The 27,319-nt window shown below is 49.4% G+C and overlaps 1 protein-coding gene and 1 long non-coding RNA gene across 3 annotated transcripts in view; one reads left to right on the plus strand and one right to left on the minus strand.

The window, feature by feature from the left end:
- LOC144798450 (uncharacterized) overlaps nt 1-27,319 on the plus strand; it is a 1,486,395-nt gene that overhangs the window by 1,021,455 nt on the left and 437,621 nt on the right. The window lies entirely within an intron of this gene.
- PARD6A (par-6 family cell polarity regulator alpha) overlaps nt 1-27,319 on the minus strand; it is a 355,509-nt gene that overhangs the window by 115,535 nt on the left and 212,655 nt on the right. For both annotated transcript variants that reach the window (XM_078669324.1, XM_078669323.1), the window contains exon 3: nt 18,597-18,668. In XM_078669324.1, coding sequence (XP_078525450.1) covers nt 18,597-18,668 — 72 coding nt within the window. The remainder of the gene's footprint in view (nt 1-18,596; nt 18,669-27,319) is intronic.

Here is a 27,319-nt window from a genome sequence, read left to right on the forward strand (position 1 = left end):
GGGGAGGAGCAGCTGTGTGCGGCGCGTCTCAGCATAAGGACCCGGGCTCCACTGTGTGATAGAAAGGAACGGGATGGAGCAGTTGTGTGCGGCGTGTCTCAGCATTAGGACCCCGGGCTCCACTGTGTGATAGAAAGGAACGGGATGGGGCAGTTGTGTGCGGCGTGTCTCAGCACAAGGACCCCGGGCTCCACTGTGTGATAGAAAGGAACGGGGTGCACTGGCTGCGTGCCTCGCCACAAGGACCCGGGGCTCCACTGTGTGATAGAAAGGAACGGGATGGAGCAGTTGTGTGCCGCGTGTCTCAACATTAGGACCCCGGGCTCCACTGTGTGATAGAAAGGAACGGGATGGAGCAGTTGTGTGCAGCGTGTCTCAGCACAAGGACCCCGGGCTCCACTGTGTGATAGAAAGGAATGGGGAGGAGCAGCTGTGTGCGGCGCGTCTCAGCATAAGGACCCTGGGCTCCACTGTGTGATAGAAAGGAACGGGATGGAGCAGTTGTGTGCGGCGTGTCTCAGCATTAGGACCCCGGGCTCCACTGTGTGATAGAAAGGAACGGGATGGAGCAGTTGTGTGCAGCGTGTCTCAGCATTAGGACGCCGGGCTCCACTGTGTGATAGAAAGGAACGGGATGGAGCAGTTGTGTGTGGCGTGTCTCAGCACAAGGACCCCGGGCTCCACTGTGTGATAGAAAGGAACGGGGAGGAGTAGCTGTGTGCGGCGCGTCTCAGCATAAGGACCCTGGGCTCCACTGTGTGATAGAAAGGAACGGGATGGAGCAGTTGTGTGTGGCGTGTCTCAGCATAAGGACCCCGGGCTCAACTGTATGATAGAAAGGAACGGGATGGAGCAGTTGTGTGGGGCGTGTCTCAGCATAAGGACCCGGGCTCCACTGTGTGATAGAAAGGAACGGGATGGAGCAGTTGTGTGCGGCGTGTCTCAGCACAAGGACCCTGGGCTGCACTGTGTGATAGAAAGGAACGGGATGGAGCAGCTGTGTGTGGCGTGTCTCAGCATAAGGACCCGGGCTCCACTGTGTGATAGAAAGGAACGGGATGGAGCAGTTGTGTGCGGCATGTCTCAGCATTAGGACCCCGGGCTCCACTGTATGATAGAAAGGAACGGGATGGAGCAGTTGTGTGCGGCGTGTCTCAGCACAAGGACCCCGGGCTCCACTGTATGATAGAAAGGAACGGGATGGAGCAGTTGTGTGCGGCGTGTCTCAGCACAAGGACCCCGGGCTCAACTGTATGATAGAAAGGAACCGGGGTGGAGCCTTTGTGTGCGGCGTGTCTCAGCACAAGGACCCCGGGCTCCACTGTGTGATAGAAAGGAACGGGATGGAGCAGTTGTGTGTGGCGTGTCTCAACATAAGGACCCGGGCTCCACTGTGTGATAGAAAGGAACGGGATGGAGCAGCTGTGTGCGGCGCGTCTCAGCATAAGGACCCCGGGCTCCACTGTGTGATAGAAAGGAACGGGATGGAGCAGTTGTATGTGGCGTGTCTCAGCATAAGGACCAGGGCTCCCCTGTGTGATAGAAAGGGGTGCAGCAGCTGCATTCAGTGTGTCTCAGCATAGGGACCCTCGGCTGCATAACGTAACTGGATTGGGGTGCACTAGCCCTGTTCGGTGTGCCTCCACATTAGAACCTGGACTCTACTGTGTGGATTAGAAGGAATGGGGTGCACTGCCTGTGTGGGTCGCATCTCAACATTACTGCCCTAGGCTCCACTGTGTAATCTGTGACGGAAAGCAGCGCGAGCTGGTGTGCTGCTGTGTGATAGCAAGGAATGGGTTGCACCTGCTGTGTGTGGGGATTCTCAGGACAGAACCTGTAAGGGTGTGCTGTGTATGAGGAAGGACTGTGATACCCTGGTTGTGTGTGAAACATCTAGGTATGCAGATAAAAGAGAAGCAATGAAGGCAAACTACTCAAACTTACAACACTTGCGAGCACACAGACGTATTCTATTAGATCTCCTGAAATGTCCGTTTGGCTCGTATCTGTGCCATCTGCTCCACAGTACCCTTTGAATGAGCGCTGAAGGCGCACTGAACACTCTCCAGGCACAGTGCCAGGTACACACTATGTATGCAGCCCCATAGAAGGTGGAAGACGTAAAACTGCATTGCAAACTCCTCCCATGCCCTCAAGATTCCACTATGCCTTCAGAACAAGGAACTAAGCTTTAGACTTCCTGCCCATTCAGTCTTTGGCCTCTCTGTGCATTCTCTCACCAAGAGGAATGTCTGTAAAGAGCACAGTATAATTTTACGAGTAACCTGCAGTTTTACATTGACGAATTCAAATGATCACCTACTCGGTAATCTACCTCTCCTAATCTTGCTACCTACAGGACACACTCAAAATTACTAGAAAAGTAGAAGGAGCACATTTCTGCTTCACTTTGAAGCCCCGCCCCCAAATTGAAAAAGCCAAAGATCCGCTGTAGATTCTCACATTCGGACATCACCCAGGGGCTTCCATAAACCTTTTTTTAGGTCTTGGACCTAAAGGCTGCACTTGCGCAGTCTGGGGTCGGAGAATTAATGTTCTTTAGTAGCGCTTTGGATCCCGCCTCCCTGCCCTGTCTCTCCTCCATTGGCTGGCTTCCTAAATGGAGGCCAGCCATTGGAGGAGAGATGCGTCACTCCAATTTAGCCCCGTCTTTTTCGGATTTGGGGGCGTAAGTTTTGCTGTTCTTTAGACAGTGACGTTGTCTGTCACTCAAAACAGCAAAACCACGCCCCGAATCCGAAAAATTTCAGAAGCTTGCCGCCGCCATTGTTTCTGGGAACAGCCTCGCTGCCACATCTTTCCGTGTATGCACAAGCCATTACAGCCATTTTGAACAGTCACTCGACAGTCCACTGTGTCCCACGATGGCTAAGAACTCTGTTTTACAGTAGTGAGCAGAGCGGATGTGGCCCAGCGCCCGCGGTTGCTGACTCGAGAGCTGAGGATCCCGGCTCGAGTCAGCAGCGCCGTACAACATACTGTGATTCCGGCCGCCATTGTTTCTGGGAACAGCCTCGCTGCCACATCTTTCCGTGTATGCGCAAGCCATTACAGCCATTTTGAACAGTCACTAGACAGTCCATCACAGTGATGCTTGTTACCTTTGTACACAACCGGCGGGACGTTAGCGGTTGTGTTATTTGGGGACTGGAGTGCGTTTCGTTTTGCCTCTTTGGAGGCACCATACATAAAGGTAGCAAAACAAGTTGTTTTTTTTGTTTACTTTCGATTCGATGATCTTGTCCTGCAAACCCTCAAATTAAGAGTAAACTGAACTCGACGGAGCTTTCACCTAGAAACTGCAGTAAAACGAGAGCAATGTCAAAGAGGGGACGTATGTAGGAGTCCCGGTGAACTGCGTCACCCCAGGTACACCTGGCAGAAACAGTGTGAATGTGTGTGGGGGAGGGGTGGATGTGTGGTGAGCTCTGAGCCACAGGTCCGCTCCAACCCAAGTATCAGTGCAGGGCTGGGAGCCAGCTGCGGGTGGAACCAGTGCGTGGCTCGGGCCCCTCCCATCTCACGCATCGCTCCACTCAATGGGGCCCCAGCCCGGTTCCTCATGCACCCTCACTAACTCCTAGCCCGGGGGCAGCCTGAAAATCAGAACTGTCAGGAGTTTTCAGTATATGAGTTTAAATTGTGCTGAGCAGGGTATGTATGCACTGGGGCACATACTGGTCACGAGTTACCAACGTAACACAATATATATCAGTTTAATTTGTGCTGAGCAAGGTATGCACTGGGGCACAAACTGCTCACAAGTTACCGGCCTAAAGGGAAACATGCCAGTCGCTCGCATCCAAAATACTTGTGAGTTACCAGCTCCAATCAATGCTCGGAGAGAAAAATGCACAAATACGTAAGGATATGAAACACAGCAAACACTAATTTAGACTATGCTTGCATAGAGAAACTTTGCACTCCCCTACTTTAAAAACACACCTTGCCGCTGTTCTCTGCATGCTTGGAATACTGCAATGCCCTCTCCAAACTCGACACAAAGGTTCAAAAGTCTCAAAATAGGGAAGTACGTCTCATTTCGCAATTAGGAAGCATCAGTGGGCCAGCTCTGAAGGGACGGGGAAGCCTTCACTGACTGACCGTGCACAGCAGGATGTTATTCATGATTCTACGCCCCGCCCACCAGAAGGACCCTCACTTTCAGGCACTGAGGCCACATTGCCAACCCTCGGCTCACGCCGATGAACCAAGGGAACAGTGTCAGACGCGGGAGACGGGCGCTTCTGTGAAAGTGGAGCCTGCATCTGGAATTCCCTCCCCGGAACATCTGTACCCCCCTCCAATTTAATGCTCTTCACAACCCCCCTCCCCCTCCCTCCAGATACTGGCGCCCGTCATCGCTTCAGCATAGCATGCAACCTTCCAGTGATCAGTGCAATGCTGTGACGTATCACACAATGAGTGTAATGAGCATGTGCTGCCTCTCTGACGGCTCTCGGGATACACTCAGCGAAAGCAAGACCCTGGGCCATGTACATGTGAAGCTCTGCAAGAGCTGTATGTACCTGAGTGCTCTTCTACTTTGCCTGTGTCTTTGTGCGTCCGCTCCTCCTTGCATTTGATGCTAAAGGCCAGCTTGCACATGCGTAGCCTGGGATCAGTGCTTGCGTTTATTCTTAGGTGCTTTGGCAAGGTGTGCGTTTAAGCGGAGGCATGGTGCAACATATACCTATCTGCGGAGCGCTTCCCTCCATAAAGGTACTTGCACGAGCTTGCACTGCTAACTGTTTTCATTGGCGAGTGTTGCTCCATTGATAGATTCTTCCCCCTGATTGCACTCGTGTTTTTCTTGCCTTCTGCCCCGCTGTCCGTGTATGATTGCACTCAGGAGATTAGGGTCTGGTCTCCTGCTGGTCACCTTATGGACGGCCTCACTGGCACGCCGCGGAAACTGTGAGGCATCGAGGCATAGGAGCTAGGATCAAGGTAAGAGATCTGTGGTCACCTGCCTGCCACCCCTCTCACTACCTCACTCTCTATCTCACTACATAACAACTTCACTCTCTCTCTCTCTAACTCACTACCTCACTCACTCTTTATCTCACTACCTCACTCGCTCTCTTTCTATCTCACTAACTCACTTTCACTCTCTCTTTCACTACCTCTCTCTCTATCTCAATACCTCACAACATCACTCTCTTCTTATATCTCACTACCTCACAACATCCCTCTCCCTCACTACCTCACTCTTTCACTACCTAACTCTCTCTATCTCACTACCTCACTCTCTCTCTCACTACCTCACTCTCTATATTTCAATACCTCACTCTCTCTCTGCTAATGCAATAAGTCTCACATATGCAAAAAATTAAGCTATTGCCAATAGAAATGACAATGCCATTTATGTAGGGATAAAACATTTTTTTTTTAAAAGAGCAATGCCAACAGCTCTAACTATAATATTGCCGAGACCATTGCATTGTAAATGCTTGTTTCCTTCTTCTGACAAGAGCGTGAGTACTGGTGTGACGCAAAGAGGTGCAATGCGATGCAAAGCAGCGTGAAAAATAGGAGGGTGTTTCTACCGAAAGTTTACGCGGGCACAGTACTTAACAGCTCTGTTGGACGTACGTGGTGTAAAATATCACACAATGCGCAGACATGATGAGCCGCGGACAGTCCAAACCCCCCTAGAATCCTGCACCAAGTCTCAGCAAATAAAGTCATGCAAACAGTCTGGTGTTGAGTGGAACCTTACAGCAAAGCGAACAAAGGCGTCAGCAATGAGCAAAAGGAAAGCCCCATGGTGTACACATGCGCAGTACAGGCAATTTTCACAAAATTGCATACATTTCGCTATTTTCCCTTGGGTGGGAGTATATATAGCTTAGTACTGCAGGGTTTGAGTTTGATGAACAAGATACTCTGTCAAAACGTCGGAGGTCTCCCGTCCGCTGTATTACAAGTGCCGTAGACTATAATGCGCTTGTAAGATGGCTTATGGCACATAAACCACGTTTTTGACATCGTTTCCCATCTCTCATAGTCTGAATAAAGCCTTAAGTCGTGTTTAACATCACGCTCACTCTCAATTTTTAGAGTGAGCATGGATAACGACAACATTGGCATGTGACGCATAGGAAATAAGGCTCAGCATTGTGTTGTGATTCGTGCGATGCAATGCCGCAAATGTCCGCGCAGCTTTGTGTGATCTTGGTGAATCTGGGCCTAAGTCTTTTCTGTTAAACACACATCGAACACCTCTACTAGGTTAAAAAACACATTTGCCCTTTGACATTACGTTGGCAGATATTGTCTTTTGGCATAAGTTTGGCACAGGGAGACAGGCACCAAAATAGACTCCTTCCTGGCAACAGCTAGGTTTTCAGTCCTTTACTGTGAGTGGTCCGCTGACCGAAAAGTGTTTATTTGCAGAGTATGCGTGCAGCGTAAACGCACTTGCCCAGACACATAGTCACTTGTGGAAACAAATGCATCTCATTCGAGCAATAACCTCCTGACCTCTCCTACCTGTTCCTTTCTGCCCCCTTGCACTCCTCTCACACCTCTGACAGTCAAACCACTTCCTACTTAGACCTTCTTCTCTCTTGGACCTTTCACCCCTTTAGATCCATCCTATTCTAGGACATTCCCTACACTCTGTTCCATCAGATCTTCCCACAAGAGGTCAACTCCCATACAGACCACCCCACAGTCAGAATCCTCCTTTCCACACCACTGCCCGTCCACCATGCTATCTATCCCCCACTCACCCTTCCTTATAAACACCTTGTCCTAATAGGGTCCGTCCCACCTAGACTATTCCATAATGTGATAAGATTAGGGGTAAATCATATTTCTGTAAAAATATCAAATCTGTAGAAACCAATTGAAAATGCAGGTTTTACAAGTTCTCTTTCAATCTAAAGTAAATGAATTGGTTTCAGAACAACGTTCTTTAGAGTAAAACATTAATATCCGCCCAGAAATGCAATTGTGACTGCATCTCATCATAAAAAGCTTGTCAAAGGGCGTTTAATTATGTCTTCAAAGGGCCCCGACAGCGCTTTCCCCGCGGCCTCGGGGACGTGCAGGGATCCCCCGTGGCTGACGTGACCTTTTCCCAGCGGGGTCACTGGTCTGCAGTGCAAACACGGGCCCCGTGCGACGAGACATCATTAATGCATGAGACTTCAAGGAGTGGCCGACTGGTAACTTGTCGCCACAGTCATGTTCTGTTCAGACCTCGCCAGCAAATGTCATGTTTGCATCAATCTGCATTATTTATGAGCCGCTTTACAGCCACCGCCCGGAAGGCCTGTTTCCCTGATATGGCAAGACAAGGCAGTAGCAAGAGAATTAAAATACCCCCACTTTGAACTAAACCTCTGACACCAAGCAAGTGAGCCCCCCCCCTCCATACAAGGGGGGGCCAATAGGCCCCCACGCAAGCATGGCGGGGCCCGGTCCCTCCCATAACCCGTCCCCTTCGGGGCCGCGTTCCCCGCCCCCCTCGCCCCGGAAGTACTGGTGTGCTTCCGGGGCGAGGGGGCGGGGTCGCGGCAGCGAAGGGGTTAAGAGCCTGGGGAGCGCGGGAAGCGGCCTCTTTGTGCCCGCGCTCCCCAGGCTCGCTCCTCGCCCCACCGTGGGGCCGTTTAATTTTCTGTAATTTTTGTTCCAGGTTGCAAAGTTGGAGCGGCAGGTTCGGGACTCGGAGAAGCGGGCAGTCAGCGATCGGACGAGCAGCTTTCTGACCTGGGGACTGCGACCGGCGCTTCGTTTCGCAAGCGGTGCGGTGGAAGCATCGAACGGCAGGCACAAAGAGCGGGCTGGTACTTAGGAAGCTACACTACGTGGGCGGCAGGATCGCTGGTACATGGCCATCCTGAACGGACTGCGGGACATTCGAACGGTGGTGTGAGTATCCCGCTCTAGAGTGAAGAATTATTGTTTGGCCCAGTGGGGTGGAGTTTATTGTTTTCTTGGTGAGGTGGAGGACCGATGGGCTTACTTTGTTTGCAGGGACCGGGAAATTCGATTTGCCTCTAGATAAGAGGGTGGTGCTCATAACCCCATGGTGGTGGGTGTTTTATCCCGATGTGGAGCACAATTTTAACTTGCCCTATGTTATGAATTTGCGCTAGGTTATGGTGGCGGTCGAGGGGCGAGTAATAGATGCTCCCGCGGTGTTGCTCGCTTTCATGTCCGCTCTCTGTAGTAACCTGTGGGGTGATTCGTGTAATCACAAACAGTTTTAAATCATCCCGCATTCACACACGGGGGCGGGGGCTTCAGTCTTGCCTTGCATTCCTTACTTGCTGTAGCTGTGCTGTTTTGGGAATAGACACCACGGACTCGTTTTTGGTGAGCAGTGCAGTTTTAAGAAATAATATGGGGGCCGAAGCATGTTTTGCAGCCGGGCTCATGTGTAGTTGCAGCAGGGAGCGGTGTGCGACCGGGAGGAGTGTTAATGTACTTCGGTGTCTGCGTAACAGGTGAGACGACTGCTCTGCGGGAGGGAGTATCACATTGAACTTCTACTTGTAAATAAAAGGCAGCGAAAGTTACTTCTTTCGGAGGTTGGCGTAGCCTTTCGATGCCCGGACTGTCACTTCTGCACATGACAGCCACATAGAAGAAGCGAGTGAGATGTCATGATGTTTATTGGCAGTAAATTAAGTCATTAGCCAACCTGCTCTTTGTATCATCCCAAACTGCTGCTAGTTCCCATTATTTCTGGGCAGTCGCGTGAGCTCTACGGAGCCCTATTTTAATACTTTGAAGTGCTCACGACTGCGGTAATCCTGATCGCTAGACTTTAAAGATGGTCGGTCCGAATTTGATTTCACTCTGGGCTCTAGGACAGACGTCTCGCTGAACTCGTCTCCTTGGAGGTCTGGTGATCTCCGTTAACTAGACGAGGGTCTTCCTCAACTCTAGGTGGGTTCACCCCAAATTCTTGTGCGACTTCTAACCTCTGGGGGAAGGTGGAGGAACATCCTGAAAACTGTGGGGGAGGGGGTTAATTCCTGCATTCTATAAGGGAAATGCATCCTTAACTCAAGGATGTATGTATAGGCTTTCTGAACTTCAAGGCGCACGCCCGGTTCTAGCGGGTGGGCCAGGCCCACCCAAACAACCTTTTAGCATCCCAGTCGGCGGAAGAGGCCATGAGGACGGCCAAAATATTGTTATGCTTTTCACTTTGTTTACAGTAATTATCAATCTGGGGTAGCGTTGCCACCTTGCTTACACATGCTTTCTGGCGACCATTTGATAAAAGATTAAAGGGGATCCGTGCACAGATACGTGCCATGGTTATTATCCTTTGGAAAAGACAGTCCGGCCCTCGTGGCCGATTACTATTTGTTCTATTGTTAAGCTGAAGGAATCTGCTGGGTAATGTTTTGCACACTAGTTCAGCTGGTACACCCCCCTTGTTTTGGGGATGCGAGTACGCCGTTGTGTTGGTAGAACTGAAACTGTGCCATTTGACACAGGACCGTACTTTTTATAAAGAAATGGATGATAAGGGGTCTAAGGGTTGTCCACTATATGGCAACGGAGGCAAGGTTATAAACGAAACATTGCTCGGTTTGTGGCTCTGTAATAACACAGGCACGGTAGCAATGGGGATGTGTGAGTCAATTCTAAGAAAAGTAAACCGAAGTGAACGTGCACAAGAAATAGAAATACATTGCTTCTGGGGGCATGGGGAGTAGAGTTCTGGAGTGACAAATCGAGCACATCTTCCTGAGCGTATGTATGTTTCAAGGTTTGATATTGGTTGAAGCAAGGGCATCTCAGACTGCCTTCAAATATATACGTATATTTTACTTATTTCATTTTCTCGACGAATCACTTTACTTACCAGGCAGAGTAGAGGTTCTAATGCTGTCAGGGGATGCCGGCCGAGAATAAGTAAGGGAAGCAAACCATGTTTGCAGGTGTCAGTACTATCCCACATCGTATCACACCTGTTTACAAGCAAGTTGGTCCAGGAAATTGGTGACCAGGGTAACCACCTGCTACTGGGAATAGCAATAAGGCAGTGGGACTGTTAAATAGAATAGTTTGGGTAGGTAAAGTACAAGCAAGTTGGTTCAGTAAATAGTTGGCCAGGGTGACCACCTGCTACTGGGGTAGCAATAAGGCAGTGGGGGTTTTCTTTTTAGCTCACAAGTTAATTAAGAGAATGGCAGGGCCACAAATAATTGCCTGATGAAATTGGAAGTTCTTTATCTCTTTCTTGAAATCAAGAATGTCCAATGTGGGCCCAGGAGGGCTGTATCCATGCCAGATTTGCAGGATAATCAAAACGCTTTAAAAAACAATGTGTATATTTTGGATGCATTGTATCTAAAGGCATTTAATATGTTAATTCTAATCTGACCATTTAATTATTAAGATCGTGTAGCATTTGAGTATCTAATATCAGCGTGATCATATCAAATTGCGTCAGGGAGACTATTTAAATGTTAAGTTCCCCGCCTTCCTCATGCAGGTGTAAGGGATTGGGCAGATATATGCTCTGGGGTCGATCTATGGGTTAGGGACGGTCACTTATGCCACTCCGAAACCTGAGTAAGAATATCTGGTGTTATCACCCTGCTTACGTTTGGTGTGTTGGTTCAGGGCCACAAAATATTTGCCTGCTGCAATTGGAAGATCTTTATATCTTTCTTCAAATTAAGAATGTCCAAGGTAGGCCCAGGAGGGCGGTATCCATGACAGAGTTGCATGGGAATCAACACCCCAAATTGTTTATAATATTCAGATGCACTGGGTCTAAATACATTTAATATGTTAATGCTACTCTCAGAGAGGCTGCCCATTGCATACCTACATTTGGGCTAGAACACGTTAAACGATCATTTGTCAGATTGGTTGAGTGCGAGGAGCATGAAAAGCTGCACACATGGGGCTAAATGCTGTGACATTAGGATGACAATTACTGTTCCCCTTGTTTTTTACTTTCTGAATCAGCGACAAGACAGTCGTGGTGCTATTTATTTGCTGAATAGACAATGTAATCATAATTGGGGGGCGGGCACTGTAATTCTGATCCCTGTTTAACACCCTCCTTGTACTGACCCCGCCACCCCACAATATTTCTTTCTGGGTGCGGGAATTTATTATCGCATCAGAACGTCCACACTCTTCATAAAATAATAGATCCTGTCTGGTGCAACAGGAGGGATCTCAGTGCTCCCACAGACCAAGCTAAGGCTACTTATAACCATAACATGGCAGTGGGGTCTACGTAATAAATATATCTATCAGTATTAGTGACAATACTAGTTCAGGGTCACCTGTGGGCTGGCTGATTCAAGTACACTTACGTGCGTACTCGCCTAGGTGTTAGGCCTCGAGTTGGTCGTAACAATGCCTGAGTCCAATCTCTGATACTGCTGGTGCTCTTCAATGGGCAGAAGGGTCAGATAGGTTTGCATATGAACATGGCTGAACTGGGGGAGGCAGAATGGGTTGATGAACGGTAACACATTAAACCCTGATCTGTGGAAACTGATGTTGCATCATGATTTACAATAGGTGGCGGTATATTATGAATTGATTGGACAATCAGGTGTTGGCAGCGGGAGGGCAACCTGCTGCTTGCAACTTGTTAGGGCAATGATGCTCAGTTGGGGATCATGAGAATAATATATATAGGTTATGGTTGCCCCTTAGTTATATTACGCGTTTACCACTGTCAGCCATGATCCAAGTCAACAGTCAGGCGCAAGGGGTCCGTTACTTAGAACACGTATATCTCATCAAGTTGTGATTGGGTGGGTGCCAATGCAAAACGGACTGTTCAATTTTAACTGATATCCTAATCATCCTTAAGGAGTCATGAGGGCGTTATGGTATGCACTGGGGACTCCATGCTTTGTGTCACTACACTACACACTGGGTAGTATTTGGTAATGAAGGCCATTTTTATAGGGTACTCTTCATAACACTAATACAGTCACGCTACAGGGGACACAAACTGAGGCTATGCTCCACACTTAGTCGGAAGTGTTTAGGAGTAGGCATCTGACGCTACTCGTAGCTCAAACGTGGCAAGGGATGGCAATGTAAGACTAGCACATGTACTGCAGTTATCGCCAGAAACACTAATGGTTTGTGTTTATCTTTTCCACTTATGTATGGCCGGGTACACGGTGGATATCTGGAGTGCTCCGCATCACAAAGCTGCTACAGGTGGACAGCCCAAGGGATGCTGACGTCAGGTAGAGGATGGCAAACAACGCAAGTGTGATGGTCGAGCGATTAAAAAACGCAGGAGGTGCCAACACAGAGTGGATGGTGTCAGTGTGTAAGCCCTTATATGGGGCTGGCGGCAGTAATGTAGCAGGATGTGGCTGCACAAAAAATGGCAGTAGTTGCCGTCACAGAAAAATGTATACCTTCAGTAACGGCGCCTGTGCACGCAGGGCCACCAGTGTCAGATATGCATTGATCACCAAGTGGTAAGTGACAACGGTAGAGATGGGACAGTACACAAGGGTATTCAGTCCTAGCCTCGGCAACCCCAGGAAGGATAGGCCTATACAACGCCTCGTTTCCCCGGTTCAGGAGGTGGGGACTTCCATGGTAAAAGTAGTATAATGCGCTTAACACTTTCCAGGCGTAATGGCTGGGTGTGGATGGTTAGCAGACTGTACAGTATACCAGTGGGAAGGGTAGAATGGTAGTACCAGGATACCCCCGGTCATAGCATCTGCAGGGAGCCTCGAGAGGCGTGCCCCCCACACCCTCATTCATGTTAGGACATGGGGTAACGGTGATAGGACCAGGCTGCACGTAAAGGGGGGGGGGGGGGACTAGGCGAGTGCAAGGAGTCACTCAGTGAAGAATCACTCGATAAAGAGGATCAACACTTGGTTTGAGAAACTATTTCATATCCCACAGGGGGTCATCGCAGGACCAAGTAGACTAACAGTCGGTTGATAATGAGGGGTTGACTTTTATTAGAGGCTCTACTCACAGGGTGGGGGGTCCGGTGGACAGAGTCAGGGATGCCCTAGGGATAGGGAATTAAATAGCAGGGGTAGAGGGTTTTTGGATTGGGAAGTTATGACCTTTCAGTGTAGGCGGTTTGGGGGGGGGCCAGATAGTCGGTTAACTACCTGGCCTGTGGCGGTAAGGTCATTAATCGGTGAGCAGCATTTTAAGGTCCTTACGGGGGGGGCGGACCCATTCACGAAAGGGGCCGCCCGCGGGAGGGGCCATTTGGTCTCTCTCAGAACTTCAGGGGCAGGAGATGGTCTCCATTAATTTAAAGGGTGCGGGGGAGGGAGTCTACGCTTTCCTCAGGCTGGTAGCCACCCCTCACAACACTATGACGTCATTAAGGTGCGCGAGTGTCTGGGCCCTCCTGTTATGGTTAAATGGAGTTCGGGGAGCGCACGTGGGTGTAACGTGCCCTGGGTTGCGCATGCGCATCTTCAACGCGAGAGCGCAGCTGTAAAAGGATCTGACACCGGTTGGCGACCTTGCCGTAGGCCTTTATTAAAGTTATTAAAAGTTATTAAAAAAGTAATGGAAATATTAGAATGCAGTTTAATTTTCAGGATGATTAGATTACGTTAGGAGACACGCTGTATTAGCTATTTGTTAAGGTTAGCCCATCATACCATGTCGAAACGGATGTCAATCTAATATTCTGAAAAGTGTGCATTTTAATAATTGTCAGAAATGTTTATTTGATTAAAAAATTTTGATTTGTTTTTATATTTTAATAAATACGGCCAGGGGGGGGGGCCCCGTACCCCCCCCTTGACTTCCAAAGACCCCCATGTGTTGACTGGTTGAATTGGGTAATTCAGTCGGTGTTCAAGGGGGGAGGTGGCCGGCAGTCCAAGACCATGATACAAGGGGGGGCCAATAGGCCCCCACGCAAGCATGGCGGGGCCCGGTCCCTCCCATAACCCGTCCCCTTCGGGGCCGCGTTCCCCGCCCCCCTCGCCCCGGAAGTACTGGTGTGCTTCCGGGGCGAGGGGGCGGGGTCGCGGCAGCGAAGGGGTTAAGAGCCTGGGGAGCGCGGGAAGCGGCCTCTTTGTGCCCGCGCTCCCCAGGCTCGCTCCTCGCCCCACCGTGGGGCCGTTTAATTTTCCCCACCCTCCATCCCTTATTAGCAGACCTTGGGGCTTGGCAAATGGTGAGTATCAGGTTTTGTCAATGTGCCGGAACATAGATATAAGGGGGACTTGATCCAGTGGGCCTTGAATTTCCTGTTTACTGGAAGGAAGTACAGAAGTTAAACGTGGGTGCAGTGCCGTGATTTTAACCAATTCTTTCCTTAGGCCCCTTTTTCCCGCTTACAGGAGTAACTATATATGTAGATGTTTATGCTTTGCTGTGTGTTAACAATTTTATCCTTAGGCCTTTTTTCCTTTTAGAATAGCATTGTCGTATTTATTATGTGTGTCTGGCGGTAAGGTCATTAATCGGTGAGCAGCATTTTAAGGTCCTTACGGGGGGGGCGGACCCATTCACGAAAGGGGCCGCCCGCGGGAGGGGCCATTTGGTCTCTCTCAGAACTTCAGGGGCAGGAGATGGTCTCCATTAATTTAAAGGGTGCGGGGGAGGGAGTCTACGCTTTCCTCAGGCTGGTAGCCACCCCTCACAACACTATGACGTCATTAAGGTGCGCGAGTGTCTGGGCCCTCCTGTTATGGTTAAATGGAGTTCGGGGAGCGCACCTGGGTGTAACGTGCCCTGGGTTGCGCATGCGCATCTTCAACGCGAGAGCGCAGCTGTAAAAGGATCTGACACCGGTTGGCGACCTTGCCGTAGGCCTTTATTAAAGTTATTAAAAGTTATTAAAAAAGTAATGGAAATATTAGAATGCAGTTTAATTTTCAGGATGATTAGATTACGTTAGGAGACACGCTGTATTAGCTATTTGTTAAGGTTAGCCCATCATACCATGTCGAAACGGATGTCAATCTAATATTCTGAAAAGTGTGCATTTTAATAATTGTCAGAAATGTTTATTTGATTAAAAATTTTTGATTTGTTTTTATATTTTAATAAATACGGCCAGGGGGGGGGGCCCCGTACCCCCCCCTTGACTTCCAAAGACCCCCATGTGTTGACTGGTTGAATTGGGTAATTTAGTCGGTGTTCAAGGGGGGAGGTGGCCGGCAGTCCAAGACCATGCTGGAAAAGTTCGATCGTCTCTTCCATCCAAGCATCCAGCCTTTTACCCTTCCATCTACCCGCTGACATCCACTATTTCAGTTTTACATTCTATCATCCAACAGTTCTTTCATTCATCTGCAATCTTTCCTTATTACATCCACCCACTCTGCCTCCCATCCATCCTGCCGTGATGGATCCATCATACATTCATACATTCATACATTCTTCCTTCTGACTGTCCATCAACTCTACCATCTCTTCACTTGTTTTTCCATCCATCTACTCTGCCATCCTTTCACCTGTCCATCCACCTATCAATTCATTCATTCACCCATCCAGCCCTTTACTCTGCCATCTTTTCACCTGTCTATCCGCTCACTCTTTCATCAACCCACTCATTCACCCACTCATTCATACATCTTTTAACCCTTCCTTCCATTCAGTTTCCTTCCATCTTTCCCTCTTCTATTTTCTCATCTTCATTCTTCTGCCTACTCTTCTATTGACGCTGTATTCCTGTGCAGCAGTATTTCTCACCCCAGTGAAACTGCCAAAATTCCTTTATGAAACCAGATTGGCACAGAAGAACACATACAACGATACACACCATTTGACACACACAACCTGAGAGAAGGTAAGCTCAAAACACTGAATGTTGGGGAGAGAAGCAGGCTGTAATGCGAGTCGGGGTTGGATTGGGATTAAAAATCGGCCCGGACACGCTAAAAGAAAGTGGCCCACATTTGCATATTGCCTTTCCGCAAAACACTGCTTCGGCGAAGTTTTATAATAAAAAGGAGGGGGGGCGCTCTGACAGTGGCATGTTTTCTTAACTTTACTTGGGTTAAAAAAATGCATGGATTAGTTTACACTGGTGAAACACACCTAAAAACAAGTGAGGACACTTCTGCCCAGGCCCCTTGCCACCACTCAATATGCATGCCTTAATAGGCCAGCCCAGCAAGTGAAGGCGAGTGACGCATCTGCCCGTTGATAAAAGGGAGGTAATGGACGCCCATATTCCTCCAGAAAAGCCACTCAAACACCCACTGGGCCGCTGGCAGCATCCGAACAACACAGACGCAGCCAAATCGGCCCCAGGCTGCCCAACAAAGCAGCCCACGGCTGGAAGTCGGATACCGGCCCCTCTGGCATTGCCCAAGTGTTCGCCTTACCAATCCGACCATGGAGGGAGTGCTCATGTGCTCAAGGGGGGGGCTCATACTTGTAAGGAAGAGTGAAGCGATGGGGAGAGTTCAGAGGTTCACCGGGACAAGAGGGACGCTTATATAGAAGGGATGAAATGTGGAGCTGGGAGGTCACATGTCCAAGGGAGGTGAAAGCACACCGGCCAACTTACAAATTAATTTCACTGTGTGAGTAGGGGCAGGCTGTCGATGTCCTGGGCTGTTTTCACATCTCTTAATGCAAATGGCCGCTAACTGCCTTCAACAAGCATCTGCAATGCCATAGGTCTCTCATTTACATGAGTTTGAGCTACTGTAAATGACAATGCTTTTCATTTATGTTTTGGTTTTTAAAACATAAATAAAAGGCATTGTCATTTACAATGCCAATAGCTTAAACTCTTGCAGATGCGAGACCTATTGCATTCCAAATGCTTGAAGGCATCACTGAGTTTCACCCTTCTGTCTCCCATGGCCCCTAAAGAGCTCCTTGTTTACTACAAGTTAAATAAACAAGCCGGTGGTCACAACTGCGTACAGGAGACCCTCCTGCAGTAATAGAAACTCATTAAAGAAAATAGTGTTAACAGACTAAAGAAGACGTACCGTGTAACAACCGAAGTAAAAGGGCCCGTCCTCATGGGAGGTTACAAAGACAAGGCGGTACTAATGAAGGACTAGCAAGCTTAATAACTAATCAGAAGCCAGCATTTCCGAAAGACAATGACACAAGCCAATGACAAATATGGGCCAGGCTTCAAGTACATACTCCAATACAGCATGGCTCGCAGAGCGCTGCCCAGGCTCGACCTAAAAACAAGCTAGAACCACAGTTTACTATGGTTTTCAGCTCGTTTTCCCTGCCACCATGCAATTTCTGCTCCTCACCGGGTTACCGTGTGAAGTGACCCGAAATCGTGTGACACACAGTGGCACCCTGTGAGCTGGCAGGTCTGTGAAAGGAGGGAAGCTCCTGTAGCTAAACGAGGGTTGGTGAAGGGGGGAGTTAGTAAAGGAGGGATTAGGAGGCAAGTTCATATATGTGAAAGAAGAAAGCGACAGAGGAAGATCACATGACTAAGAGAAAGGGGAAGCTCATAATACTCATAACAAAATATATTATTTTCTTGTAACACTTCAGTGTTTTTTAAGTACTGTCATCAACAGGTGTTACTATTACATCATTTAATTATACTTAATGTATCAACCTTGACAGGTTGGATGGTAAGAAAGCCTTGTTGGCGGTTCAGACTTGTAACCTACCAATCTTTGCATACCTAATCTCTGAGCGGTTATGTGGAGTAGGGTCATCTCATCGGTCCAAAGGAGGGGCAGGAGGAAGGACACGTATAATTACAGGAGGAGGAAGAGTTTCAAATGTTCAAGGGAGGAGGAGGCGGGGAGAGACAGTGTCCATGTGGGAGTGGGAAGAGTAGTGCTTATGTGATCAACAGATGGTGTGAGGAAGGAAGGCTTTGGGCCTGACTTAAAGTTTGAGGACGGGGTTACTTGGTCACAAACGTGACGGATTTCCTGTCTGCCTTATTATAAATGTATTCTATCCTATGGTACTTGTAATAAGACGGACAGGAAATCAGTTACATTCTGACAGAGTAATGTCCGCCAAACTCTGAATGGGGCCTTTTATGTCCAAAGGAAAAGGGGAAGCCATGACAGCATCTATGTCCAAAAGCTGAGGTTTGGGAGCTCAGATATATCCAAAAGAAGAAGTGATAAAAGCAGGGGAAGGGAAGTGCTCATATTTTAAGGAGGAGTTTCCAGGGCGTGCTCAAAGGTCCAATGCAAGAGGCAAACCAGTAGCTCAGATGCCGTAGGGAGGGCAAGCAAGATCAGATCTCATATGCTGAAGGGAATTCAAAGGAGAGGATTGGGAGCTCATAGGCGGACGGGAGTGATCATATAGGAGAACACTGCTTGTTAAAAGCAAGATGCCAGGACAGAAGGGAGGCTCACATTTGGTGGGATTGTTTCAGAGAGAAGATACATTCATATTGCCAAATAACTGTACAGCAGAGAAAGCCTACTTTGGAGGAGGAGCTAATATAGCCATTGAATTGTACAAAGAGATCAGAGAAAGATGAGCTGCTCCCATAACAGGAGAGGCCTGTGAGTCGTAGCTCCATGTCCTAACTCTGATGGAAGCTGCTTTACCGCACCCCTTTCCCCAGGAAGGAGGTCTGGTATCCCCCACCCTCCTCATGATTTTCATGAAGCAGAAGGTACCCTCATCCAAGAAGGACTCACGTTCTAAGGAGCCTTGGCGGGCTGGGGCGCTGCACCGGTCTTTCATTTGCCACTTTACTGCTCTCGGGATGTCTGCATGAAAAACAATGAAGACCACTGTTAGAACTGGGGTGTAATATGGCATACAAGCAAAAAGACCTATAAGAGATGGATCGTTTGACCATACAAAGCAATAAATTCACAGAATTAAATCATTAGGAAACTGGATTTTGCATATTAAATCATTTAAAAAAAAACATATTTTTATTGAGTTTCGTTGCAGCAAGCAGATATTCACCAACACAATAATCAAACATCCCTCTCCCCCAACAAATTGGTGACTGCAGACTCAGCTACATGTCCATGTTAATGCCAAATAATGTCCATGTCTTATGTTCCCCATACGTCCAATAAGGAATCGTGGCATACTACTTTCAAACTTACATGGCAAACAACCGACATTGGTAGCCTATTACATCTTATTAAACAAGCACCTAAGAACCCCCCCGCCCCCGGTCCTCCCAACCCCCCTCCCTCTCACCGGTGTGTTCCAACTATTCGCAGCAATTCAGTGTATAGAGCTTGTGCTGACAGAAAGTCAGGATGCACGTTATTGTAATGGGCGTTCCAGTTACCTCATCACGGCTCAACTCACTAGTCCCTACTGTCCTCAGTCGATTGGCTTATCAGCGTCTGAACCAGTTCTTCCCATGCCCTTGCCGTATCCAGCACCTTTTCATTATTCTGGTATCGTGCCTGTTGGAAATGAATGGCCCACTAGCCCACTTAAGCAACTCAGCCCTCCACCTTTTACTGCTGGGACCTTCCTTCGCCTTCCAGCGCATCGTAATTTCCCTTTTCGCCAGTACTAGTCCCATATCTATAAACTTACTTGTTACCTTTGTCCTGGAGGTGTGAGGGAACCAGTGTAATATGCATGTAGCCATATCAAAGGCCAACTGGCGCTCCGTAACCAAATTTAATAGATCCCCCACTTCCCCCCAATAGCTCCCTAAGTTTGGGCACCCCCACAAGATATGTTCCAAGTCTGCTCCCACTGTAGTGCACCTAGGACACATCACATCCCCAACATTGTAATATTCCATGATTTTACCAGGTGTCAAATACGCCCTATGTAGTATAAAGAAATGCACTAGTTGGAAGCGTGCATTCCTGGTGCCCTTCCACGCCCTACGTAGGATGTGTCCCCATGTGGGCTCCGATATGGGCTTCCCCGTGCTCACCTCCCATTTCAAACGCAGCGTATCTAACGGGGCCAAACCCTCATTCAACATTCTTGAGTATAGGCATGTAACTACTTTGAATGTGCCTGCTGCCATCACCACATACAAGCTCGCGTTATTTCAAGTTCTAGCAGTCCCCCCTTCCAATGCTTTTGGATTGCTCGCACCAGGGCCGCATGTATCAAAAAATCTCCCCTAGGAAGATCAAACCTCTCCTGCAATATCTGATAAGATAACAGCACTCCATCTTCGTACAAATCCCCCAGCATGTGGATCCCTGTTTGCTCCCACTCCCATAATGACGACCAATCGCCCCCATGGGGTAATGCTGTCAGCATCCCTAGTGGAATCTCAGGCGCGTAAGGGAGCTGTACACCCGCTTTCCGCAGGCTCCTGTTCCAACACAACCTCAGAATCTTCTCCTCTAAGGTGAGATCACTAAGGTCCAGTCTTTGTTGCAATACTATGAAAGACAGGATATGTCTTCGAATTCCACCACCTCTCGCCGGTTCTGGGCCCCTGAATTCCTTGGCTACCGCCTGTGTAAGAATCTGCAATTGCGCTGCTATATAATACAACTCCAGGTCAGGAGCCACCAAGCAGCCCTCCGATTTTGGCCTCATTAATGTCTTAAGCGCCACTCTGCGCCTCCCTGATCCCCAGATAAATCCCACAATCATAGATTTCAGGTTGGCGAACACTGACCATGGCACCCATATAGGTAACGTCCTAAAAAAGTACAACAGTCTAGGTAGCGCCACCATCTTCAGTAAAGCTATCCTTCCCATCACCGAGAGCGGAAGGGTACTCCAAAAGGCCATGCTCCCCTTAAGGGCGCGTATGCATCTCCCTATATTCCCTTCTAAGAGATCGCTGGCTCCATGATAAATATGTACTCCCAGGTACGCTAAGCAAGAAGGGTCCCACCTCACGGTCTTTGGCATCCTAGGCGCTACGCCCCCTAGTTGCACTGGGAACAAGCATGTTTTAGTCCAACTGACCCTCAGACCTGAGACCGTTCCGAAGTCCGACAACAGTCGCGCTGCCCCCGCCAATGCGCCATCTGTATCTGCCAAAAAATAACAGCAAATCATCCGCGTATAATGATATGTATTGCCGTTCCCCTCTAGAAGCCAGGCCCTCATACCACTGTCCCAGCCAGGCTCGCGCTGCCAACGGCTCTATTGCCAGAGCAAATAGCAGAGGGGAGAGTGGGCAACCCTGTCGTGTCCCACGGGCCTCTACATAGCGGGGAGAAATCATCTGCCCCACTTTAACTATTGCCACCGCCGAGGTATACAGCACCGTCGTCCACCCCACAAATTCCTTCCCAGTCCAAAGTGCCCCATCATTTTGTACAAATACGGCCTTTCTAGGCTATCAAAGGCCTTTTCTATATCTGCAGATAAGATTGAAGCTATAGACGAGTCTACGCCAGCTTCTCCGAGGACCCTCACCAACCTCCGCACATTGGTGGCGATACTCCTGGTTGGGATAAACTCAGCCTGATCCTCATGTACTAAGTTAGTCACATGCTGCATCAAGCGCGACGCCAGGATCTGACTAAGTATCTTATAGTCAGTGGTGAGCATTGGTAATGGGCGGTACGCTTCCGTATCCGTACTATCACGTCCCGGTTTTAGTAGTGGATAGATTTCGGCAGCTGCCCCAATTCCCGCACCTCGCTATAGACCTCCAGCAACCGTGGTGCTAATATGTCTATATATTGCATATAGAATTCAACAGGTAACGCGTCTACTCCTGGTGTCTTCATCGTACCATCTGCTTAATGGCGCTCCAAATTTCCTCGAGCGAAATGGATCAACCAAGATGTCGCGCCTGCTCCTCCTCCAACTCTGGAAGCGGCACACTCTCCAAGAAGGACTCAATAGCAGGTTCGTCCGCCGTTAGTGTACTCCTGTAAAGCCTCTCATAATACTCTCTGAACCCATGCATGATCCCACTCTGAATATAGACTGTTGTTCCCACATCCGGCCTTAGTGCCAGACTAGGTGAGCTACGCGGTATAGAGTTAGCTAGCCAAGCTAGCAGCGTTCCTGCCTTCTCGCCCTCTGCGTGCACTTTCTCGACATACTTCCTATAATCAAAGCAGCACAGCCCCTCTACTTCCGTGGCCAGCATCTCCTTAGCCTTTATCACTTCCTTCTGACGCTCTGGGTACTCAGGCCGTGCCTGCTCCACCAACCTCAATCGTGTGTCCGCTTCCTCAACGTCCTGCTGCAGGGTTTTCCTTACCCCAGCATATTTACTTATGCATATCTCCCGTATTACCACCTTAAAGGAGTCCCATACCATCGCCCTAGCAGGAGTAGACCCCGTATTCTCACTAAAGTAGTGTGTTATCCCCTCTTCCACCTCCCTACAAAACACTGGATCATGTAATGTCTCGGGGTGCAATAGCCATGTGGGAATTTCCGCCCTTTCCTTCGTCCAATGCAAGGTGATCAGCAGTGGGTTATGGTCGGACAAGGTTCTAGTAAGATGTTCAGAGCGGGTTATGGCAGACGCCACCTCCGGGGAGCACAACATAGCATCCAGTAGAACATGAAGTTTGTGTAACGCTGAGAAATAGGAGTTATCCCTAACTTGCGGGTGGTGTGACCTCCATACATCAATCAAATGCCACCGAGGCTGCCAATCAAGCCTATACTTGGACAGTCGATGAACTGGGGAATCCGGCAAGGGGGGATGAGACCTGTCCAGTATCGTGTCCGTTATTGAATTAAAATCCCCTCCCATTATGATCGGGCCCGCCAGGAATTGTGCCAAAGTGCCAGACATTCGGTCCAAAAATCGCGCCTGATCTACATTAGGGGCATAAATACTACAGAAGGTCACCTCCTTGCCATATAGGCGCCCTTCAAGCGCTACAAATCTGCCCTCTCCATCTATCGTCTGTTTAAGCATCTGAAAAGGGACCCCCGCCCTAAACCAAATCAATGCCCCCCTCGCAAACGCCAAATATGACGTGCTAAATACCTGTCCTACCCATCTACGCTGCAGTGCTCGTCCCTCCGATTTATTGAGGTGCGTTTCCTGGAGTAATGCTATGTGCCTAACCAGATATGCATGAACCCTGTGGCGCCTCGTCATTGTGTGTAGCCCCCTGACATTCCAAGTAATACGTCGTAAATCAGGTACAGTCCCCATCACAACAATACAACCACTTCCTCCCTCCACTTACAGCATTGAACACACCGGTGTACCCCAAAACCCAACCTATCCCCCAACCCCCATCCCACCAAGAACATGTCCTAAAACAACATTGTTAGTCCCCATCCAAACCAATCCAACACTCCTCTCATACCTAAGCCCAGCAGTAGCCACTGTAGGCATGCCTTAAGGGCACCGGGGGGGCGGGGCCTAGTGCCAACGGGGACCGCTCTTGCTCATACAATCACCCCGCTGCGATCCTCAAGAAAACACAGCTAACTTCTCCACCCGTGCACCAGTCAGTAATATAACGAATCTTTGCATATTAAGGTGTTTCCCTGCCCCGGGGGCACTTCCCAGAATAGACTTTCTGTCCGCCACACTGTGCCAGTGCACTACCACAGCGCCATACAAGGCCCATACACAGCCCTTTCAGCCGACCACCATCCCCAGCACCCAACAACTCAAATCATCACTCATCTATGAGTCCATCTGCTGTGGCCGGGGTGACCTGCAGCATCCGAACACTTCTGACCTCCGACACCTCCGAGTCCAACTGTGTTTTGTCCATTTCTGCGTCCGTGCTCCCTGGTGACTGCAGAGTCTGACTGCCAGATAGCGCTGACACTGCCCGGTCGTTATCTGCACGATGTCCTGCTGCAGGGCCGTGCGTGAATCTGCAATAGCTGTTAGTATACGTCGAACTGTCTTTGTAATTGAGGATCCTGGGCCTCCTCCATTCCATCCGATTCCGCTTTCAATTGCGGCTCGCCCTCCGGCTGTTGGGCCGCTCCCTCCGGCTTTCCTCTTGGTTTCCCCATGCTTGGAGTCTAGTATTAACAACAAGGTGCTAGCGCCCTCTCCGCTAGCTCTCAGGTTCCCGGGTTAGCTCCCACGGCCTCCACTACTTGTCAAGAGTTCTGGAGCCTCACTAGGCAGGGAGGTCTCCCTCCAGCCGCCCCAGATTGTCAGCGTGCTAGCCAGTCACCCCCGGTGACTTCTCGAGAGTCAGTGGTATTCATGAAACCGGGTCCCCCCAGTCCTCAGTGCGCACCAGTGGGCCTCAGCACACAGCAATTGCAGTGCCAAAAGGATGAACTCCAGCCCTGCCTGTCTGGAAACCAAAATGGCTTTGCTGTCCTATACTCCACACCATTCAGCGCCTGCCCTCCACCCAGCGTCAGGGCAAAGTCAATTCCTGGGAGTCTGTACTCCTCTTCCCAATTAAAACCAGCCTGGCGGTGTCCTTCTGTTCTGCATTGTCACTTCACGGCTCAGCATTGCAGCTCGCCTTCCATTTTGTGCCTGGCAGCGTCACCAACATTCCCGCAGCGCGCGCCTCCTCCTGTCATGCCGCGGCCCGCCGGGGCACCACCCACCATGCGGTGGGCCTGCGGAGCGCCCGGGCCCCCCCGCAACAATCTTCAAGCGGCCCCCACGCAGCCTCCCACAGCAGGGCCCCCGCTCTTCGCCCGCGCCTCCCTCCGTCCCCGCCACAGTTCGCAAGGCACAGCCGCCCCCCGGCCTCGTGACCGCCTCCGCAGCCCAAGGCCTCAGGACAGCCCGCACCCCACTCACCGGGACAGGTAAGAAGGGGCCGGGTTCCGCCGCTCAACTCTTCAAGGCTCTCCACCGCTGCTCCGGTCCTGGTGTTCAAAGGGCTGCAGCGGGAGCCTCAGTCCGCCGAACACTCTCTTCCCGAAGGCGCCGCCTCACTAGGCCCGAGCGGCCCACGCCGGGTCACCCGCCACGCAGCACTCCACAGGCCGTGCCCCGCTGTGATTCAGCCAGATTTCTTCAGCCATCCGGCTCGTTTGTGCTGCTCCACAGCTCCGGCAGCCGCACTCCTGCACCCCAGTCAGCTCCGCTGTACCTCAGCCGGGGGTTCGGGCGCCCTACACCAGCACCACCGCCATTTTACGCTTCTGTCCCGCGGCAAGCGTTCCGCCTGGCAAATGTCCCAGAGCCCTCACCCAACGCCTCAAATGTCGCTGGGCAGACTCCAAGACAGGGTCACCTCCCGCTCACGACTCCTGGTACCAACGGGGGTCCGAAGGGCCTTAGTATTGCAGGATCATTGCGGGATCTTCACGGAGCTCGGCGCTCAAGCGGCCAGCTCCATCGGCCTCCAAGCCATGCCCCTTTTGCATATTAAATCATGTGAGACACAGGTGCAAGCAATGAATAACAGCGATGCAAGGAAGATGTTTGCTGACAATTGAGACTGCAGAGAGGTACATTGTTAGAACAAATTAACAAACAAGGAGGATTATCTACTAATGGTTGCGTAGGCGCTGCCTTGGCACTGTGTGAGTAGAAGTATTAGTTTTTCTTAAACCCTTGTATGCCGAGGACATAATGGTTACATCTTCGCCTGCGGTGCTGCTGTGCCAAGGACCTAACCATTACGTCCTCGGCACAGCAGTAAGAAATGTTGTTGTTTTTTTCCTTGAGCCTTGGGAATTGGGGAGGAGTTTCCCCAGCTGCTTGAGGCATTTTTATGTTTCAGTGTAGTGACATTCGGCACGCTGATATCATTAAACTGAAACCGAGACTGAAATGAACCGATCAGCTCATTTCAGTTTCATTGCCTACGTGCTCAGGGGGCTATCTCAGCCCCCGTGCACATAGGCAAACGGGAGAGGTATCATTGGAAAGGGGAATCTCCGGGTGGGGCAAAAAAGAACAATAGACACCAGGGATTTTTATGCACACATGTAGGGTTGGGCGGCTGCCCTAAATGGGCATTTTAAGGCCCCTATGCCTCTAAAATATTGCCACAATCTTTCTGCCACCCCGGGTAAGAAAACGTTGGGGATCCATGCAAGCCACACCTCCCTGGACTTCCATGGGTGTCTAGTTTTCAGAAATGTCTGAGTTTAGTAGGTTTCCCTAGATGGAGGCCGAGTCCGGGAACAAAAACACAGGTGCCCCCTTGCAAAACCAGGTCGTTTTGGGCTAGATAATTTTTTTTTTTTTTAGAAACATATTTTATTGTATCGAGTGTTAAATACAATGCAGAGCCATGCAATCCAGAAGCCATCTGCTACAGTTTAAAGTACAAAATATTAGGAATTGACCTTTTAAGTATATACTTTCCTCTTTTTTAAAATGTAAAGAAAAAAAATGAAATGCACCCAATATAACTGCCCCCATTGCACTGTTGGGATAGATAATTTTGATGTCTCCACAATATGTTTTGGGTCCTTCACGGTCACAGGTATTTGGCCCACCCACACAAGGGAGGTACCATTTTTATCGGGAGTACTGGGGGAATGCTGAGTGGTAGGAGATTTGTGTCGGCCTGGTGATCCCAGAACGTTACCATACAGAAATGTGAGGAAATTTTGATTTTTTTAAAGCTACATTTGAGGTTTGCAGGGGATTCTGGGTAAGAAAACATTGGGGGACCCATGCAAGCTGCATCTCCCTTGACTCCTCCGGGTGTCTTACTTTCAGAAATGTCTGGGTTTGGTAGGTTTCCACAGATGGCCGTCGAGCCCGGAACCAAAAACGAGGATGACTCCCTTGCAAAACCAGGTTGTCTTGTGATAAATATTTTGAATGTCTCCACAATAGGTTTTGGGACATTTCTTGTTGCAGGCACTAGGCCTACCCACACAAGTGAGGTACCATTTTTATCAGCAGACTTAGGGGAATGCTGGCTGGATGGAAGTTTGTAGCTCCCAGCAGTTTAAAGAAATTTCCATCACAGAAATGTGAGATAAATGTGTGTTTTTGTGACAAAGTTTGAGGTTTGCAAGGGATTCTGGGTAAAAGAACCTGGCGAGAGCCACACAAGTGACCCCTGGATTCCTCTGGGTGTCTACTTTTTAAAAAATGTACAGATTTTCTAGGTTTCCCTAGGTGCCGGCTGAGCTAGGGCCCAAAATCCACAGCTGGGCACATTACAAAAAAAGGGTCTTTTTCACTGGAAATATGTGATTTGTCCACGTTGCGTTTAGGGCCATTTTCTGTCCCGGGTACTAGACTTACCCACACAAGTGAGGTACCATTTTTATCGGGAGAGTAGGGGAAGGCTGGGTGTGTGGAAGTTTGTGGCTCCCCGCAGATTCCAGAACTTTCCATCACAGAAATGTTAGGGAATAGTGTTTTTTATGACAAAGTTTAAGGTTTGCAAGGGATTCTGGGTAACATAACCTGGTGAGAGCCACAAAAGTGACCCCATCCTGGATTCCTCTGTGTGTCTACTTTTTGAAAATGTAAAGGTTTGCTAGGTTTCCCAAGGTGCCGGCTGAGTTAGGACCCTAAATCCACAGCTAGGCACATTGCAAAAAAAGGGTCTGTTTTCACTGTAAAAATATG

This window comes from Lissotriton helveticus, chromosome 12 (genome assembly GCF_964261635.1).
Source record: "Lissotriton helveticus chromosome 12, aLisHel1.1, whole genome shotgun sequence".
Lineage (NCBI taxonomy): Eukaryota > Metazoa > Chordata > Amphibia > Caudata > Salamandridae > Lissotriton > Lissotriton helveticus.